General features: G+C 46.6%; 2 protein-coding genes across 2 annotated transcripts; both read left to right on the top strand.

Moving 5' to 3' along the window:
• TFAM (transcription factor A, mitochondrial) lies at positions 1-6,115 on the top strand. Its single transcript, XM_084264895.1, has 7 exons — positions 1-87; positions 236-363; positions 1,894-1,964; positions 3,875-4,024; positions 4,440-4,535; positions 5,037-5,093; positions 5,322-6,115. Exons 1-7 carry the CDS (start codon positions 20-22, stop codon positions 5,532-5,534), a joined length of 783 nt encoding a protein of 260 aa, XP_084121021.1. The 5' UTR covers positions 1-19; the 3' UTR covers positions 5,535-6,115.
• A 665-nt stretch (positions 6,116-6,780) lies between these two features.
• DNAJC9 (DnaJ heat shock protein family (Hsp40) member C9) lies at positions 6,781-9,337 on the top strand. The gene is made up of 5 exons (XM_084264517.1): positions 6,781-6,974; positions 7,067-7,207; positions 7,429-7,683; positions 8,398-8,481; positions 9,146-9,337. Exons 1-5 carry the CDS (start codon positions 6,795-6,797, stop codon positions 9,263-9,265), a joined length of 780 nt encoding a protein of 259 aa, XP_084120643.1. The 5' UTR covers positions 6,781-6,794; the 3' UTR covers positions 9,266-9,337.
• The last annotated feature ends 3,028 nt before the right edge of the window (positions 9,338-12,365 follow it).

The following is a 12,365-nucleotide window of genomic DNA, read 5'->3' as shown; positions in this document are numbered from 1 at the left end:
GTGGTGGGCCGGAGGAAGTATGGCGGCCGCGCTGGTGCTGCTGGGCCGCGCCGCGGCTCTCCTCACCGGCGCCCAGCGGCTACTCAGGTGCGGGCTGGGAAGGAGGGGGGGGGGCGCTTCGGTACCGGGGATGCTCCTCCTCGTCGGGCTGGGTGCTTTCGGTATTCCTCCCTCCCCTCTCTGCGTCCCCCCGGGCCTCCGCCGCGGCGGTAACCAGCCGTGCCGTTGCGCGCAGGGTGGGCGGCTCGGCGGAGAGGTGTCTCTGCAGGGGGATCGGTTCGGACGCGCCCCCCAAGCGGCCCCTGACGGCGTACTTCCGCTTCGTTAAAGAGCAACACTCCGCCTTCCGGCAGAAGAACCCAGGTAGGGGAGCCGGCGGGCGGGCGGGCGGGCGCGGGTGCATCCCGGCTGGTGGCGGCTGCTGTCAGGCCGCGTCACACGGTGCGCGGCGCGGGCCGTTCCGGACCGCGGGCTTGTTAAAGAACCAGCTAGGCAGAGCGGGGCTTTGCGGAGGTAGGCGTCACAGAGCGCGTCACCCCCGTCTCGGGAGACGCGGTCACCCGTAGCGTGCCAGGGAGAAGCCGGTGGTGCTGCCGGGCACGCTTGGTACCGCTGGAAAGCCAGGCGTCTGTGTGTAGCCAAAACACGTCGAAAGGAAAAGCCTCACCGGGGCCCCACGTGTTGACTGCGGTGCTCGGCTTTCTGCCACCTCACAGCCTGCACGTACTTGGAGCGCGTCGCTGCGCCGTGCGTGGTCCGACTTTGCTGCTTAGTAAGTATGGGGTGACCTAGGAGGTGGGTTTAAGCATGGGCAGAGCCACTTGGTACCTGGATTTTGCTCGGCAGCCAGAAGGGTTGAGGGCAAAACTCGTGGAGTTATTTATGGTTATGCCCTAGGAGAATGTCCTGTGTCCTGTATGTGGATTGAGACCTGGGGGCCAGCTTCTGCTGGGAGAGGTCATGTTCAAAAGCAACCCGGTGATTTGTTTGGGTTCTTTTATTGCCTCGTGTTTTCAGAGGTTTGAGGATTGGCAGGCATGGACTAAAGGCCCCCAACCTGTCACACTTGTCCAGAGTTCTGGGATTCAGGCTGGTGGTGAGAGCGTAGTTCTGCCTTTCTGGTCTCGGGACAGCTGAGCTGTGTGTCTGAGGTGGGAGAGAGGAGGATGCACATTGCCTGTTATCGTGAAGCAGAGGGAAGTGCTGTAAAGGCTTTTTCAGGAGAAGAGGAGCTCACAGATTTTATTTAGGTGGGAAGTCTTTTTACCCCCTTCACAAATTCAGGGCTGGCTGGAAGCCCCATCAGATGGCTCCAGCTGCAAGGCCAGAGTCACAGGCAGGCAGCTGAAAGGTGCAGCAAGTTCAAGACACTGACATTTTGTTGGGGGGGGGAAGGAATTTACGTTCTCTTTAATCATACTTGCATAGAGTAACACTGTAAACAGAGGACTTAATAAACAAAGGCCCTGCGTGGCTGCCTATCAGGTGGGTAAGGTCATGTTATAGCTGAAGAACCCAGGCGACTCCTCTTGCCAGAGCCTGAGAACTGGAAGTTTTAGCTCTGACTTCTTCCCTGGCCCCTCTCCTGAGTCCAGACCACCACAGATCTGACTTGGAAAAACAATGGAAGCTGTTGCAGCTTGGCAGCAGCTGTCATTCTTGAAGTGGTGCTTCACTTCCTAACTGCCCATTTCATTCGGGTCTGGGCCAGGAGTAGGGACTCCTCCTCCCAAATCCTACAGTTTCTTTTAACTGCCGCCACTTATGATAGAGGGAAAAGATATTTGTGTGGGGAAAAGAAAGCTTTCCTTGGGGGTGGGAAGGGGAATGGAGCAGCTTACTGAAGATGCAATATTGACCTTTGTTTCCTGGCTCTCTAATTTCAATCTACAGAAATGAACAACTGGGAGCTGGTTAAAAAAATAGCAGGCGCTTGGAAGGAGTTACCAGCATCACAGAAGCAGGTAAGTGTGTGGGTTTGCCCTGTGTACTGTGGGCTGTGCAGAGGATTTGTAGTTGCTTTACCTGGTTAGGTGTACTCTGTGTGGTTTTGGTTTGTGTTGTGGGCTTTGTGTAGCATGGCTGGTTGGGGTTTTTCAAGTGGCGCAAAAAGCGCTTGAGCACAGTGCTTCAAACCTAAGAACAGTTCCCAAGAGAATCAGGAAGATACTTGGGTGCTTCTACACCTGACCTCGTTTTTAGTGTTCTTCATTGGAGATCAAAGATAGGAGGAGAGGCCCACGTCCCTTGCTTTGTTCAGCCTGGAGAAGAGGAGGCTGAGAGGACATCTCATCGCATCTTCCTGACGAGGGGGAGCGAAGGGACAGGTGCCGATCTCCTCTTTGGTGACCAGGGATGGAACCCGAGGGAACAACATGAAGCTGAGGCAAGGAGGGTTTAGGTTGGATGTTAGGAAGATGTTCTGTACTGAGAGGGTAGTCAGGCACCAAACAGGCTCCCCAGGGCAGTGGTCACAGCACCAAGCTGGGCTGAAGTCAGGAAGTATCGGGACAGTGCCCAGACCCTGCCAACTCAGGAGATTCTGTGATTCTCTGATCTTGCTGCATGCAGCTGGGAATGGCTATCTCACTGCTTTTTGAATGGTAATTGTGTGCATGTGTGTGTGCATTATGTGTATAAGAACATAAGTATTGTAAAGCTGTTCAGCTTTCATATGCGTAAGTGAGGTGAAACATTGGAGAGCTTTGGTGAGAGGACCCATGTTTTCCGCTGATTAGATAGTGAGCAGAGCCTGATTGTGCAGGTCAACTCCCTTTAGGTTTTGTCTAATAAACTTCCTTTTTATCATAGGCAGCAAAGTTTCCTTAAGAGCGACAGTTTCAGGGGATAGTGTACAACAACCCTACAAATTGCCAAGCATTTGTAGCACCGTAATCCTTGTTCCTCCTCGACTGCAGTTACCAGATAGATCCTGTTAGGCACGAACTGCCATTTCTGGCTAATGCAGTATTGCACAGTAGCTCACAGGTAGCTTTACATCCCTTCAGGACTTCTGGCTCCATGTGCTGTAGGACCAAGTATGCCTTTCCATTCCTGTGTCTGCGATGGAGAACAGGGTGGTGATTTTTGAGGTCTACCTGGGTGCTTGGTAGCCTGGCTCAGCCCTTTCCTGGTGCCCTGGTACTAAGGCCATGATTTTGCGGTGCTTCCATGCCTGGTATTGGCTGGTATTGGAGTGTGCATGGTGACTGGCGCTCTGGTGCAGTGCAGTGGCTGTAAGCACTGGAGGTGTAATCATTCCAGCCAAGCTTCAGCATTTCCTCTTTGCCTGGAAGATCATTACCACTTTGAGCTGCATCTGAGGATTTGTTCGATGGTATTGAATTAACTAAGATAATTCATGGGAAGAGCCTGGGGTTTGAATTTCTAGTTCTGAATCTGTTCTGCTAATCAAGCAGATCTGAAATGGCTACTTACAACATCTCATGCTTCAGGGCGGTCTTAATTATTTTTGTAGTTAGTAGAAGTGTGATTTTGTTCAATGGTCAAATGCACAGAGCGGGGAGAACAAGCTGTCTAAAGCTGGGAGGATGTAGCAGGGTGGGATTTACAGGGCTGGCTTCTACAGCTAGAGGAAAGCCAGACCATGCAGACGGCTGACATTCTTGGCAACAGCTTAAGGTTTTTATAGAAGTATCTTCCTTGCCTAGATGGAGCTCTGGGGTTCAGTTTGTTGTGGGTTTTGTTTAACGTTTGGAGGATTTTTGTTTTGTAACTCACAGGGATACTGTGATTGGAATATGTCAGAATTAGCATGCTAAAAAGTCACTTAATCTTTTTCGGTTGTTTGTAAAGGCACCGTGCTTTTCTCTCTGCAAGCATCTGTTTAAGGTGGTGAATGTTTGCCTTGCAGATTTATGAGGAGGCGAAGAAGACAGACTGGCAGAATTATAAAGAGCAGTTGGCCGCGTATAAAGCTCAGCTATCTCCAGCCCGGGCTGTGGCTTTGAGACAAGAGAGAGAAAAAAAGATGGCAAGAAAAAGATTATTAAGGGCAAGAAAAGTAAGTGTTGCAAAGTTCAAATTTTGAGGAAATTGAAGTCTTTGTGTCTGGTGTACAGAGCAGAGTGTTTGGAAATACAAAAGCCACTCACAGAATAAAAAAACCCCGCATGTCACAAATGCAAAACAAAATCCTAGAAAACACTATGGAATAAACTAATTGCTGGTGTTGTGGTTATTTTAGCAGCTTTTTTTTTTTTCTTAATGCTTGTGTTTTAGCTTTTCTTAATGTAGTTAAGCACTAGTCTTGACGAGTTGTGAGAGCAGTTTGACATACAGACCAGCTTGCAGAGTAGAGCACCAGAAACGTGAAGTCTGGTTTTTGTATAACACGTGAAGACAAATGGTATGTTTAGTTTTGGAGAAATGCATGCTTGGTAGACTGAATAACTTCACTTCTCTTGTTCTTTTTTAAGGAATTGACTGTGCTTGGAAAGCCTAAAAGACCTCGTAACAGCTTCAACATGTTTGTGTCAGAAAACTTTCAAGAAAGCGATGGAATTACGGCCGTGGTAAGCCAGGAAAGATTGCTCTTTAAAAGAGATCTGCTGTGTTCAGGAAATCTGGCTTAGGCTCTGTCATTTTCAGAGGAATGCTTCGGTAGTTCAGTGTCTGGATTCTGCTCTGCTTAGGTGACTTTAGTTAGTTATTTTTGTACCTCTGGATACTATTTACATGGGCTTGGTTTAAGTTAGGGCTTGGCTTAAATAAAACCAATGTGCACGCGGTGAGCTGTAGTCGTGCTGCTGTAAATGAGCTCGGCTGTTCTGTCCATTCGCCTGTCCAAGTAACTTAACCTGCTTCATGCCTGTGTTACCTGTGATTGTGGCTCGGTGATGCCCAGCAACTTCTTGAACTGTGTCATTTCTTATTTACATTAAGAGGATTAAGCCCCTGCTTTTTTATGTTGGTTTATACTTGGTTTTCACTTGCGTGGCATTCATCTGTAACCCTATGTGGTCAGTCTGCCCTTAAAATGATCCTAAGATATCCGCACATTCTGTATCCTGTAGGCAAAATTGAAGAAACTGTTTGATACGTGGCAAAGACTGTCCAGTTCGCAGAAGCAGGTATGTCAGTGGGTTTTGTTCTAATCAGAAAAATTGCAAGCTTGACTCAAAATGAAGAGATTTCTTCATTTCGGTGTTGATGAAATGTGAGCGTGTGGGGTAGGATGGAAGCCCCCGGTGCTTGGAAATGGATGTTGAGTGGCATCTAGGGAGGAAGGTGAAATAATCTGCAACAATTACTCAAGACACAGCCCCTTCCATAACTGTCGATACCTCATTTTCTTCCAGCCATATATGCAGCTTGCCGAAGACGATAGGGTTCGGTATAAAAATGAGATGAAGGTGTGGGAAGCCAAAATGGTTGAACTGGGACGTGAAGACCTTGTACGTTCTAAAAAGCGAAGCCGCAAAACAAGTGAAACTGCAAAGACAGCTGAAAAACTCAAAGCCTCCTCACATGAAAAGAAGAAAAATTTGAAGTTGAAAGAGTCTGAAGAGTAAAATGGTGATGTATTTCATATTTAATCCCCTTTGGTTGCAATTTCTGTCCTGTAGTGTTAATGCTGCAGTCAGCATTAGCACTGAAGTTTGGAAAACCCAGCAAGGGCCCGTTGGAGGTATGAAAAAGGAATAAAACTGCAGAAAAAGGTGATGAGGATAAAACTGCAGAAAAAGGTGATGAGGTAAGAGAGAATTCAGTGCCTCGGAACTGATAGTGGTAATCCATTGAGAGTCTAGCCTGAACTGTACAGTAATAACTGGTTAATCAAGCTGTGAATAGCAATACTCGCATCAGCAGAGCTCCAATAATGATAGAAAACAGCTAGCATTTATAAGAATTTTTTTACAAAACTGACAATATTCTACAATGTTACCATCCAAATTCTGTAAATAAGAGCTGAGATGGGAGTTCATGCTGCTGTGTTTTGTTCCCTCCATGGTAGTGGTAGTGAAACATTCTACATTTCAACAAAAGGCACAAGAAATGTAAAATACTTCGATTTTATGTGTCTTTTTGTACGCATAAACCTGTGTATGCCACTCTGTTTAAATAAAGACTGTATGAGTTTTGTATAAACCTATCTTTATTGGACTTTTATTCCCTGGTTTTCTTTGGATACACGCGAACACATTTTGCCTTCCTGTTCCCTGTTCGGGACCACCTTGAAGGAAACAAAGAACTAATTGTGGGAACTGTCAGAGCATTGAGTTTTGATGTAGTAAATACAGGTATCTTGAAGAGCTACTTTTGTTTATCACCCTGGGGTGCCTGACTTTTGGAGTATCCGTAGTGTTAAAAAGAAGGCAAGCTTTTTCGGTAAAAAAAAAAAAAAAGAGCCAGCAAAGCTGGGGGCCTTTTTTGCTGGCTTTTTTTTTTTTAAGTGCCTGCTGGTAACTGTACCCGAGTGCTCCCGCCTGTCCTGACGCGGGCGAGTTCCCTCACAGAAGAGGCTTTCACACTGAGAGGGAGCGACGTGAATCCAATCCCCCGAGGGCTGGGGGACCAGCTCCTGCCCTGTTCCATCTTTGCCCTGGAGAGAGAAGGGTTTCGGGCAGGTTCCAAGGCTCCTCCTGCAAGCGCTGCCCCCTCAGCAACGCCCCGGCGGCGCCAGTCCCTCAGGTGGGCGGGAGGAGGCAGCCTTCCCTCAGTGGCCCGCCCGCTCGCCGAGCGCGCCCTCGACCAACTCTCGCGAGAGTCGGACGTGCAGCGGCTGTTGGCGTGCTCTCAGTGTGCGGGAGCGGTGCCGGCGCCGCAGCGGGATGGGGCTGCTGGAGGAGTGCGAGGCCGCCTTCGGCTCCACGGACCTCTACCGCGTCCTCGGCGTCCGCCGGGAGGCCTCAGCCCAGGAGATCCGCCGCGGTTACCACCGCGCCTCGCTCCGCGTCCACCCTGACCGCGCTGAGCCCGATGCGAAGGAGGAGGCGACGCGGCGGTTCCAGGTGAGCGCGGGCGGGAAAGCGGCGGCGGCTCCAGACCGACCGGCCGGACGGTTCCTTGACCGACTGGCCCGCCGGCTCCCGTGTCCCCGCAGATCCTGGGCAAGGCGTACGCCGTCCTGAGCGACGCGGAGCAGCGCGCGGTGTACGATGAGCAGGGCACGGTGGATGAGGAGGGCGAGGCCCTTCGCGGCGAGCGGGACTGGCAGGAGTACTGGCGGCTGCTCTTCAAGAAGGTGAGAGCCACGCCGGGGTCTGGGAAACAGCGGTGGGGCCCTGGCAGGGCTCTCCTCGGCCGGGTAGCCCCCCGGGGAGGGGAAGCCCGCTGCTGCGGGGTTGTGCCTGCGGCTTTCCCGTACGGGCTTTGTGTAAAGCGCTCTCCCGTGTAACAGTGTCCCGTCAAATCCTACCGGTGATGACAGCCTGACACTCAAAAAGTGTCACCTTTTTGCTTCAGATCTCCGTGAAAGACATTGAAGACTTTGAGAAGACCTATAAAAATTCAGAAGAAGAGCTGGCCGATATTAAGGCTGCATACGTGGATTTTGAGGGCGACATGGACAGGATAATGGACTCTGTGCTGTGCGTGGACTATACAGATGAGCCCAGAATACGGCAAATCCTAGAAAAAGCCATCGATTCCGGAGAAGTCCCATCCTACCAAAGCTTTGCAAAAGAGTCGAAGCAGAAAAAGGTCTCGAGAAAACGCCGGGTAGGTTGGATCAATCAGAGACCGAAGGGAAGCGGTGTGTTACCATAAGCTTTTAATCTCCCGCGGTAGAAATAAGTGAAACTGCCCTCGAGACACATGCTTGCCACAGGATTGCTGGGTTGCAGATCTTTCCTCAGTGTCCTCGACTTTAACATTACCTGTGTTCTCCACCCCTCACCCCCAAATTGTTGTGAAAGGTTTGTAAATGGGCTGTTAATTCTTTATTTTGTAATTGCCCAAAGTGGCTTATTACAGTGTAGTGTGTCCCTGCGGTTTTTTTCATAAAGCCATGATTTAAGAATCATACATGGGCTGGAAATATAATATTCTTGCCTTTTAAGCGAGTATGAAATAACATTCTGGACTAAATGGACCTTCTGCAACCTGGGGTTGTTTTGGGGTCTTTTTGGACGCTTTATAGAATATGTTAACGTGCACATCGGGGTAGAGGTGATAGGCACTGAGACAAAGAGTGTGGGGGCAGCAGGGCCATCATGGACATCACACTGTGCAGAGCATTGCAAAACAGTAAAAACCTGTCCTGTTCTAAATTGCAAACTGGAATTTGCTCTCTCTCCGACTGAGCTCACATCTGTGGCAAACGAGGGAACTGTTTGTGTTTCCTTGCAGTTACTTGTATACAGATGCAAAGTAAAGTGTTTGGTAAGTACTGTAAATGTTTGTCAAATAACATGCAAAACACTTTTTTTTAAGGCGGAAAAGGAAGCTAGAGAGGCAGAAAAGATGAAGAATGAACTGGGCCTTAGTGGAGAAGATGACTTGAAAGCGCTGATTCAAGTAAGGCTTTTTGTACTATAATTATGCTACTGGCTTGTAATTGTGTTTCCCTGAGCATCTCTCTGGTTTGGATCCTTACAACTTTTCTGGGTTCCTGAGGTTAAAATCTGACAGTCAGAGTACAGTATGGATTTTATTACCATGCCTTTCTAAAAGTTAACAGTTATTCTAATACTCTTTTCCTTACTGCCTAACTTCTAGCTTTAAGCAGTTAGACTCATAATGCCTATTTTTCTTCCTGAGGAATTCCACGAGGACATAAAAGCTGATAGGTCCTACTATCTTGCTTTGGTACCTTGGGATCAAGGAGAAAAACACACTGTTTGCATTCTGGTTTTAGGAAAGTTTTCCGTTTCTGCTTCTTTTTTGTCCAGTGGGCTTCCCTAGGACATTCATGCGTAATCATTCCTCAAGTTGTAGTAGTTTGGGGGATAAACTAGAAATTGCTTTGCTTTTCCTCTGGTGAATTTTGATAGCCACTCTAACTGGTCTTGATACTTCAGGCAGTTAGGTATAGAGCAGAGTATACAGTCAGGTCTACTTTCTGTACCCTGTATTCCCTGCTGAATATATTCCAAGATTTTAGGTGGCTGTCTAACTTCAATAGAATAACTGTCTTGGGAAGTAGTAAAAGTTTGGGGTTTCGTTTTTTTCCCTCCCACAGAGAAGAAATAAAGATCGAAAAGAGGAAATGGATGACTTCTTGGCACAAATGGAAGCAAAATACAGTAAAAAGCCTAAAAAAGGAGGAAAGAAGACTGCAGCCAAGAAAGGAAATAAATAAAGAACTGTAGGATAAAATATCAGGTCCAATTTTGTATGTGTGGATTTGGGAGAATTACAGAGTTTTTCCAGACTACTGTTTTGGAGTGTGTGTGCACCAGCTTGCTGTGATGGGGAGGTATGATAATGAATGCATCTTGAGCAAGAAAGACAAAAGCATTCTGGTGCTGCTGTTTCAAATGCTCTGTGTGCCCTTCAGTTAATATCAGATAGGTTCTCAACTAAAATTCTGCTACGCTAAGGAAGCGTGTGATGTTTAGGAGGGTGGCATGTTTATTAAATGTGTGTTGAAGCACCTTCCTTCCAAACACCCAATGGATGTTGGTGTAGCTGATTACAGAAGAATGAAATCCCTTTGAAACTTCAGTGCTGATTACTGTGGCTTCTGAGTTAGAAACCTTATCTTGTTGCTACTCACACATTTCCTTGTTACAGAAACTTCTGTTTTTAAAGGTCACTGGATGCACTTTGGCTCAACAGGAGTTTTTTCAGACACTCCACTGCTTTTATAAAGATACTTTTGAAAATTGTAGATTTAATAAAGGAAATTTTTTTGCAGAATTCTGTCCTGTGTTGTTTCCCCAGCCCTTTAATGGTGTCTGGACTATTTGAAACAAACCAATCATGCTGATTCTTCTGACTGATGCAAGTCAAGCAAACACCACGTGCCTCGATAGCAGCTGAAAACCTGGCTGTACTGTTAGCTGGGGTTAGTGCTGGTGACTGCCTTAGTTGGAAACGTGAGACTGCACTGTGTGTGTGAGTGTGCAGAAACTCCCTAACACCAAGGTAATAAACTTCAAAATCCATGGCACAGAGTCAGTTCTGCATGTTTCCAGGGGTTGCAGTGTCCCGTGACAAGGAGTTCCAAAGCTTAGAAATGCCTTGTGTCTGTTACTTCAATTGCATCGCAATTGAGCCTGCAGTAGGATGGATGGTAGCGATGAGCGGCTCAGTTGCATTCATCAATGCTTCTGTTATTTCAGAAGTGAAGTACTTCTGTAAGACCTGCAAACACTGTGAGGGTTTTACTTCTGGAACCCACCTGCTGCAGTGTGCAGCGCTACAAATGTGAAGGGCCACTTGATCAGCTTACGCTCCAGCACAAAGGAACGCAGCTGGCTTTGCTCTGCAGCTCAGCGTTTCAGGGGCTTACTAGCCACGAGCGCAACACTTAGATGCAAGTTGAATGTCCTCACTGCTTCAGTGATACCATTTAATAGAGCTTCCCCCCAGGGAAGTTGGAGGTAGATGGTAAGTGCTCCTTTTTACTTGGCTGTTTTCAAAAACTATCCTGATCCTGAGAATACAGTGTATCATTACGTCACATAACACATGACCGTTACTATTACTATACAAAATAGGTATCTTACAGCCCAGGAGAAGCTTTTTGGTGTCACCTATTTGTACAGAAACAAAAAAGTACTGTATGAAAAGACTGCTTCCAACTTTTTTTAATGTATTGACTCCCCTAGGCTATAAAATAGTAATTATGTTCTCAGAAATGGATTTGAGTTTATCTGTGTGGTTTTGTAACTCTTCTGCACTAGGGCTAACTCTCTTGGTCCCTGAGGAATGGCACTGATAGAAACAGCATGTTTATCTCCCGTTAGCTTGAGGTAACTAAAAGACACACTGTACATTGCTAAGTTATTAAGAGAAACTGTATTTTGAAAGGGTTTAGTGAATAGAGGCCTCTCTTAAGTTTGCATAGAGATAAGCTGATGCTAAAGAGGTTTAAATTGAGCCCAGAGTTTTTTTCACCCTCTAGAAATGCAAGGGAAAGTTCACCCAGTTATATTTGCACAGTTCTGCTTTCCTTTCTTTCCCCTTCTTTTTCATAAGAGCATGCTTGGATCAACTGGGGTTAAGAGCTTCAATATTGATTAAAAATTACTAGCTGTTCTGTAGGTACCACTAACATTTGATAAAAACAAGTGCCACTTCATAACAAATATAGACAAGTCTTCCCCATTACAAACTGTAATTGGGGAAATATTAATAAGGAAATTGGGGAACAAGTGCTCTTTAATTGGATTAGGGAACAACTGGTTTTGTGTGGTGTCCTAACTCTCTACACTAAGTGTTAATCTTCACTTTGTCTTTACACTTACTTGTAGTCTAGCACTTACCACTGGGGAGTAAGCCCCTTAACTAACCGTTTTCTTTTAAGAAGCCTGTATTTCATGTGGTTTTGTCTTATTTGGAGCCACAAGGGCAACTATTGCTCATACCTGCAGTATGTCTGTCCCACAGTGCAGAACACATCTACTAAAAGCTATGTTGCATCTGTGGAACTTCAGGGCCGAGTGCAGAAATCTTACATAATTGCAGGTAATTTTAGAAAGCAAGACTGACCTATTCTGTGAAGCTACCCTAAAATACCTCGCCAGGAAGACAACGTGTTTTCCTTTGAATACGGTCTGGACCTACTTGCAGCAAGAGACTCCTTTTTGCTTCTTAAACCTTCTTCAGCCACTGAGGAAGAGGTATAAAGACAAATCAGTGGTGTGTTATCCTTAAAGCTGTCAGTTCTAGTCATCTGTTTTCCTAACTTACCTTTACACAACTGTGTTAATACTGCTGCAGTTACTACAGGATTCATAACTCATCTAAGCTGAGTTGTAGAAGCAGTACGATGTGCAATGCTTGCTTCTGATCATATTGCTTTAAATATATAAATACAGCTATAAAAATTTAAATCACTACTATTGTGGAAGGCCTGATTAATCTTTTGTAGAGCTAACGGAAAAAGCCGTCAGATTCGGCAGTGTCTGCCTGTAACAACATGGGCCAGTCACAAAGCAAGTAATGGGAAAACAGCAATGATGGAGAGCGTTTGCTAGATTTTCCAGGAGAGGCTTTACTGCCCTCTGGAATTTAGTCACCCTTCCACTGGAGTGTAACTTTCTACTGGTAGAAAATGGAATGTGTAAGTATACCCCTCCTAATCTTTGGCAGCTGCTTTTTAGATTTATATAAAAATAACTATTCATAGGGAAGGGTGTTTGAAAATTCTCTGTAAACAACGTTGACATTGCTGGGAGTGAGAGGTGGTGGTTCATGACTCTGGAGGTGGAGGGGTACTTCTTCATGGCCTG

The sequence above is a fragment of the Gallinula chloropus genome (assembly GCF_964237585.1).
Source record: "Gallinula chloropus genome assembly, chromosome: 5".
In the NCBI taxonomy this organism is placed as follows: domain Eukaryota; kingdom Metazoa; phylum Chordata; class Aves; order Gruiformes; family Rallidae; genus Gallinula; species Gallinula chloropus.
This window is presented reverse-complemented; position numbering and strand designations above follow the sequence as displayed.